Genomic DNA, 8,129 nt, shown 5'->3' with positions numbered 1-8,129 from the left:
AAGTTGCTCATAAACAATATAAATCCTATACATAGTAATGGTTCCACAAGTAACAACATAAAGACTGATGTTTTGCCTCCTGAAATCATCGTATCTCTCTCTGCCTCTATAAACAATGAACCACCACAGATAACCGGAGCTAGGCTCACACAGTTCACAGCACTTCTCAAATTGTGAGGATTTCAGAGGCACATATTACTTGAATAATCTCCTTTCAATCTATTGCAATCTTTTGACGCCAGTATATACAAATTCTGGAATTGTTTGAGGTGTAATAATAGTATGAAAAATTTTGAACAGCTTTAGGTTTTTGATATGTTGCCTTGCTATCCATATGAAATGCATAAATTTGCAAATTGGCTCAAAGCAGTCCATTAATATCACAGACTGAAAGACAGCTGTAGCTAGCATAGGATTTCTACCTAAACAGGACCTGTGTGTCAGTTTTTGGACTTAATGGAAACTCAAGGTCCCTGGATTGTGTGTGTTGTTCTGCATATAGATTTATTTCATGTACAATTATTTGTACATCTTCCCATGTAAAAGAAAATCTTGAACATATTTTTGATGCTTTAGTTACATTTTTTGTTTCTCTCTGAGATCCGTAGTTGTCAACAATCTGTCCCCTTTGTACTATATAAGTTGCCATGTCCTTCCATATATGTGGGCAGATACTAACCTAGCCACCAATGAGAACTACTTGAATCCCTCAGACTGTGCCCTTCTAGCGGAAAACAACAGATGTTCACAGCATGAAATACTTCATAGGAGTCATGGAAGGTGTATAACGCACTTATTTATAAAATTAGTTTATTTTTCTTCAGTTTCAGAGAAAAGAACGAGGTTTTAAGTTAGACCTTGACACACATTAATTTTAAATCACTTTTTCAGTTTTGTTATAGTCACTGCAACTATATACAACACAATGCAACCTTTTCTTTTTGTTCTTCAGTTAACACATGAAACATCCTGTGGCTCAAATTCACTCATACCTGACAGTGCTATTAGTGAGACTGCAGATCTGTGCACCTAATTAATGTCCATTTAACTACAGAAAAATATCAAAACACTTCCTTCACAACAATTTCTTTCTTGTTTTCTACAGTTATCTTTTCAACAGAGTCAAACATCACAACTTTGTAACCACCAGCATTGAAGTGAAAATATGTCCACAATTTGAGTCTGAATTATGTTCAATTTTCCAAAATATATGACCACCATGCAGAAGTGCATAACCATACTGGTAGTCTGCAGAATCAAATGGGACAAAACCACGATGTGCACACCGTTTACCTATCGGCAAGAACGCTTGGCAGTTACCTTGACTCTGCCTTATGTTTTGGTGGCTTGAAGCTCCCACGAATCTTCTTGTTCTTATTTTTTGTAGTTCCGGAACTTCCAGCTTGAAAAGCCTTCCAGCTGTTTACTCTATTTTGTCTGGATTCCTGAAAATAAACAACTTACATATAGGTGTATCAAAACGCCTACGATATTCCAGTTTCTTCAAGATTTGAACTGAAATTTTGCTGGATATTGTTTATTTATTAATATAATATTTTACTCAAATACTACCTGACTCATCACGCACATATCTTATAATGCAGACAAATGTGAGGTTCATCAGACAGTTGAGAGCAGGCTATGATACATAAATATTAAAATACTTGTATGTGATGCATGGCCGCGCCATAGCTCAAGCGGTTAGTCGCTGGCTTCCCACTGCGGTGGCCTGAGTTCGATCCCGGGTCTTGTCAAGTGGGATATGTGGTGCACAAAGTGGCGCTGGGACAGGTTTTCTCCGAGTACTTCGGTTTCCCCTGCCAATCTTCGTTCCACCAATTGCTCCACAATCACCCTCACCTATCATCTGGGGTTGGTACAATAGGCCACAAGTGGCCGCAGTACAAGAGACTTAGTCCCACCCCACTAGCAATAAAAAAATTACATGTGATGTAGCCTCCTTTCAACTGATTGAACCATTTTATGCGACCTGTTTGATTAGTGTTAGTGTGATCAGTCAAACAGTAGACAGTCAAAACTAAATATTGCCCTGTGTTGTGAGAGTTTAGCTTCAGGCACTTCAAATTATGTGAAGTTGTTCTTCCATAGAATTTTGTAATTTTATGTTGGCACTATCTTCATCGATAAACAGCGGTCACTCAGTCGTTATAGTTCACTTGCAGACTGAAACCACAGAATTCAAAATTTATATCCCATGAAATTATCAGCTAAAAAGATGAAATTGTCCATACCAGATTCTATACAAAATATATCTGGCATATATACAATTTCCAATCTCTGAGGGATCAAAATATAGTCCCTTGAATATTTAATTGATTCCCACCCTAAGACAACAATTTTCCTGCATATTTAGTCCTTATTCATATTTAATGTGGTTCCTGATATGAATAAATCTGTGCATGTAAGGAAGGATAACTTTCAATTTTAGTGCTAGATTATATGTCAAACAACTGAGTTTGAAAAAAATTTGAAAAAGTATAATGAATGCTCTGAATGATGGGTAAACAAACTATAGTCCATTCACGGAGACCAGACAGTTAGCGTAAACTTAGCAAGCCCCGCGTCGCCACAGCTGACAGCAAGGAGTGGACAAAGCGCGCAGTTACTTCAGTGTACTCACTGCATTCAAACGCACGTTAACCTGCATTCAGCTTGAAGAGTGAACTTTGGACGCTCCTGCAACGGTACACGCATCACGTGATCGCTGCATGATTTCATTCAAAGAGCGAAGGAGATACCGCGTGCATTTGTTTACGAGGACTCTCTCATCTCCGCGAATTGACTATAGTAACATAATCATTGCTAGAGGCACACTATAATGTTCTATATGTGACCAGTAAGCTCGGTGTCTACAATTAATAATTTACCTGTGTAAGCATAAACTCATGAAACCACAGCATGCATTTATCTGGCTTTTTCTATCTGAGATGCCATTTCAACGACTGTGGGCATAGCAGTTCAGGTGGGAAGGTATAGGAATCTCAAGTGACACACATTATAAATTTACATAACCTATTCAAATAGTTTTCATTCGTGTGCCTTTTAGTTCCTGAGCAATGTACATATGGTAAAATATTATACACCTTACATTCTGTCTAAATCATTGGTATGGTTTAGCAGAAGACAACGCCTTGTTAAAAACACAGGCCCTTCCTTCTGTACACAGTTGCCGGGACAATTTACATATTTTACCTCAAAATTTTTCTGCCATTCTTTTTCTATTGTAGCCTTTTCCTCTTCTTCTATTTCCTGTTCTCTTTTGCGTTTTCTTTCCTCCATATCTCTCTGCTCAAGGTCTCTTCTCTTCCGCTCCATGTCAGCAAACAATTTCATTGTCATCACGTACACAGCGTGTTTATAGTTTCCAGGGTCATCTTCATCCACTCGCTGCTCCTTACCCTCACGCTTCAACTTCTTCCGCTTTTCACTTATCTAGGAAATAATAATCCATAAGGCTAAGAACTTACTACTAGAAAGAACGATCACACGTGCAGTACAACACACACAAAACCTAAACAGATAGACAAAGGGGTAATAAAAATGATGAAGAAAGCAGTCTTCTGGGATTTGGCACCGTGTATATGTGGTGTTAACCAACGTTTCGGTGGAACGTATCGCCTCCAAATCCCAGAAGACTGCTTTCTTCATAGTCAGCGTCATGAAAACCTCAAATCTTACAATAAAAATGATGGCTTGCAAACGGGACCCACAGCTTAACATCAGCTCCAAACCATAATTAGAGTCTGGGTCACAATAAGACAATAAAAAAAGCACAGTTGTTAGGTTCAGTTTTTAAGATGCCAATTTGTATACAAAAAATAAAAACTAGGCACTGCCTCTTCAAAAGAAAACTGAAAGAACTTTCTCGTAAGAGGCTGGCGGCTGCTATTCACAGAGTAATTCTATATGAATACTAATTTTATATGCACTGCTTTATGATGCATGTTATACAGCGTTTCTCAGATACAAAGATCGCCTCTGTAAGTATGAAGTCCCACCAGAACTTCCCCCGTAAGAATAATATTAAACTTTCCCAATTTAGAAGTTGATCTTCTAATTTTCATATAAACACTTCTTATTTAATACATTTAAAATAATACTGATAAATTAATATGCAAGTATGATTACATGTTTAAAAGATTTTACACCTATTGCGGACTGCTTAATAACTTGTAACTTTGTCCTATTGACTGTTTTGTTCATTTCCAGTTTCATGGTTTTTGTTATTCGTATTTTATCGGTGAATGATAATCATTTAACATTATAATATACTTTGAGGGGTGGCGGGGCTGACATATTATGAAACAACAATTGCTTTGGATCAAAAATACAAAATTTTATCCCAAAAATCAACCTAATTTTTACACTTCCCTTATAAAAAGTTATTTCATTGCTGGTCCCCTGAAAAACTTACCTGGGAAATGCTGTGTACACTAATTATACTTTATTGTTACAGTATTTCAATATTTTTAACCAGTTTCCTTCTTTTTAATTGTGTGTGTACTATTATTATGCTGTGATAACATTCTTAATGCATGTGCAACATTACATTCCACCCAGAAGTTAAGATTATATATATATATATGATGGGATAGCGGCCTCCGTAGTCTAGGGGTAATGTTCCCACCTCATGACTCAAGCTATGCGGGTTCAAACCCGGCGGAGGTCGTGGAATTTTTAAGGGCGGAAAAATTCAGGGAACAAGTCCTCCAGGAGGTACTTTAAGCAGTGGGTCCCATGTCGTAGATTTACAGCATGTAAAAGATCCTCATGTCTCTAGGAGACCTCTGAGCAAAATTAGGTAACACATTTCCCGCCCAAGTAGTTTCCAATGCCTCTGGTAGATGGGGGGAAATATCAGGTACCGAGGGCCGTCCTTGTTGGCTGAACCGGGCTGATAGCATTCACCAGTACCAGTAGGGTATGGCGACAGTAGAAATTAAAGGGGGACGCACAATGGACCAATAACTGGTCTAAGTGCATGGGGAAATCCACCCCCTCTAATAATAATATATATGATGGGATCCATTAAGTGAAAATAAATGTAAATGTAAATTATTTAAAATGTCATCATCACTGCATCCATCTCACCATGTGATCAGTCCGAGCTTTTGCTTCCTCTATCACATCCAAACACTTCGTTCTTGTTTCTTCGTTTTCAAGGGTCTTCCAAGCTTTGTTGATAACTGAAATGGTTCGGAATATTTTTCTTAAACATTGTGCATTTCCTTTACAGATTTAATAATAATTCTTGCCAGACAGATTATTATACTTTTAATCGTTTCTTGCATCCTGTTGTGTGTTTTAATCAACAGTAGAGTGAATTTACCGACTACACAAAACGTTTTTTATTATCACATTATCACTACATGTTTCGACCTTAAGAGGTCATCTTCAGGTGTATGAACACGGCTGTATTATTACAAACGGTCACTTTCACTTTTCACTCATTCGACTTTGTATCTTTTCCATACTTACGCTCACTAATATATCCAGTTCTTTTATAAATAATAATAATAATTTTAACCTGTTTTATAAAAGAACTCGATATATTAGCGGGCGTAAGTCTGGAAAAGATACAAGGTCGAATGAGTAAAAAGTGAATGTGACCGCTTGTAATTATACAGCCGTGTTCATACACCTGAAGATGACCTCTTAAGGTCGAAACATGTAGTGATAATGTGATAATAAAAATGTTGTGTAGTCGGTAAATTCACTCTACTATAGATTATTATACTTTATAAGTAATATTAAATTCTTTTACTAACTTTCAAATGCTTGCTGTGCTCGGTCAGGGTCATCTTGATTCTTATCGGGATGTACCAAAATGGAAAGCTGGCAAAAAAGAACAAAAAGAATCTTACTTATGTGCAGTATGTAAATATACCACTAAACTGTATTGGCCTGAAGCATAAAAAGAATAGCCATTTTCCAACTTTCAACATAAATAAGTGATTTAAAGCTAAAATTCACCTTAAAGTTTTAAATGACATTATTTGGAGTTATTGTCAGACCAAAAATAAATAAGGAATTACTGAAAAAATCTAGCAAAGTTGTGAAATTGGTTAATTTGAACCCTAACCTAGCAATTTCTTCTGCAGGGATGAACTCCCTGTTAGGAACCATGAAACTATTTCTGACAATAATATGAAAAGTATACTACTGGAAAAGCACAGTGATAGTAAACAGTACAGATATATTGGGTGATATGTGAAAGGTACCTGTTACATGCATTATCTTATATTTGAATTATGTTACACTTTTACCCGTTTGTACTTCTTTTTAACTTCATCTAGAGGGACGTCAGGGTCAACCTGCAAAACTTCATATGGATTCAGGTTGAAATATGTTGATCCTGGGCGAAGCAACCTGTCAATTTGCTGTTTAGGTGTCAAAACTGAATCACGTTTTTCTATCTCCTTGACCTAAAAGATGAATGAAAAATGTACACTAAATTGCTTTTCTCCTAACTTCTATAAGCTTCAATTAGTCTGAAACGTATATAATAGAATCTGTGCATTACTTTTGGTGGTAGCCAGATTTGTCATAACCTAACAATTTGAAGTTCACAGCATTGGAACGTTGGCGTAAATTGGCTAAGAAGCCAATTCTGTAATCAGATAATTTCAATTTGGGTCTTACTTCGGTATAAAATTCGTTGAATGCCTCTTCTTTTCTGGTTGATGGAAGGACTTCTGGATTCATTGTAAGATTTACATTACAATTTGCCATCCTACCTTTACCGCTGAGTTAGCTCTAAAAATGAATCCGCGTCAGAAGTTGGCAACGATTGACGAAGTTCCGCCGCATCGTGTTGTGATCTCTGGATATGCCAGTTTCGTTCCATTAGTATAACCTTGTAGAAAGCGAGAAACATGCGTATACCAAATTAGACAATGAGAATAATTTGAAATGCTACAGAACTACATCACCACACGCACCCGTTGTGAATGCGGCAAGTGAAATAATATCAATGACTCTGTAACAATATGCAAATCCATAGATAAGCCCCTAGCGTTCCTTCTCGTAACTGTTCATGTGAATTTTAAAACGTCCAACAGATGGCGTATGTGTGAGTGTGTGAAATGTCTGCTTCGCTAACATTACAAATGGCGAGGCGGAAGGGGATATTCAGTGAAGGGGGCCAAGAAAAAGCCACAAAATCCGGTTATATTCACTTCCGACAAAATTTCCGCTATGAATGTCATCTCCACTCTAGCCAAACCTAGAATATAGGTTTAGAGAAATGTTCATATTAAGGAGCTTTATGCATTAGTTTTCGTAGCCGTAGTTTCGTTTCATAAAATCATTAACACTGAAGATGGAAACTGGTTTGCCGAATCGTTGGAAAACCCTCAAAATTCGACTCAGCCTAGTCCTGAAAGCCGAGGCCACACGTTTACACATATATACTTCAATAAAACGATTATCCATTCTAATTACATTACTTTTAATCGTTTGTTTACTTTAAGTTTCGATATTGCTGTTAGGTTTTCTTTTGTATAAAAATAATTTTCACGCTGCAACAAACCATGATATTGTTGTGTGAGTCTTTCTTATCAATCTTGTATAGAAAGCAGCATTTCCGACCCTACTGACGTGGGTAACTCCACCTATTAAAAATACGGAAAAGGAAAATCAGTAGATTAACAGTTTGCGTCGTCGTCGTCGTGTTTGGTTATTCCTGTCATTATCATTCATTCATTCATTCATTTATTTGAGGGGTGGGTTTCCCCATGTACCGCGACAAGTTGTTGATCTATTGTACGTCCCCCTTTGATATTCTACCAGTCGCCATACCCTTCCGATACTGGTGCTTGCTATCAGCCCCGTTCAGCCAGCGAGTTCGGCCCCTCTACTGGCAGTGGTACCCGATACTTCCCCCATCTACCGGAGGCTGTCATTATCATACTTTCTAATGTTTGTATAGAACACTTCTCTTGGCATTTCCTGTAGTAAATGAACTGAATTACTAATATTCGTTCTGATGATGATCTGTCTAAACAGGAATAATAATAACAGTTTAGGTATTTATTTTAAGTTCTCTTTTTCCTGAGTCGTTTTGTACTTCTAACGCTAAGAACTATGTGTTCAGAAATTCAGTCCAT

The 8,129-nt window shown here is 37.2% G+C and overlaps 1 protein-coding gene across 1 annotated transcript; it reads right to left on the bottom strand.

Moving 5' to 3' along the window:
* Nucleotides 1–727: 727 nt before the first annotated feature.
* On the bottom strand, nt 728–6,996 carry LOC111867216 (dnaJ homolog subfamily C member 8). The gene is made up of 6 exons (XM_023856852.2): nt 6,664–6,996; nt 6,288–6,446; nt 5,790–5,856; nt 5,113–5,207; nt 3,214–3,453; nt 728–1,445 (listed from the first exon to the last, which is right to left on the bottom strand). The coding sequence occupies exons 1-6, from the start codon at nt 6,751–6,753 to the stop codon at nt 1,317–1,319; spliced, it is 780 nt and encodes a 259-aa protein (XP_023712620.1). The 5' UTR covers nt 6,754–6,996; the 3' UTR covers nt 728–1,316.
* Between the last annotated feature and the right edge of the window lie 1,133 nt (nt 6,997–8,129).

Source organism: Cryptotermes secundus, unplaced genomic scaffold (assembly GCF_002891405.2).
Source record: "Cryptotermes secundus unplaced genomic scaffold, Csec_1.0 scaffold565, whole genome shotgun sequence".
NCBI classification, from domain to species: domain Eukaryota; kingdom Metazoa; phylum Arthropoda; class Insecta; order Blattodea; family Kalotermitidae; genus Cryptotermes; species Cryptotermes secundus.
Note: the sequence above shows the minus strand (reverse complement) of the source record. Positions and strands in the feature narration are given on the sequence as shown.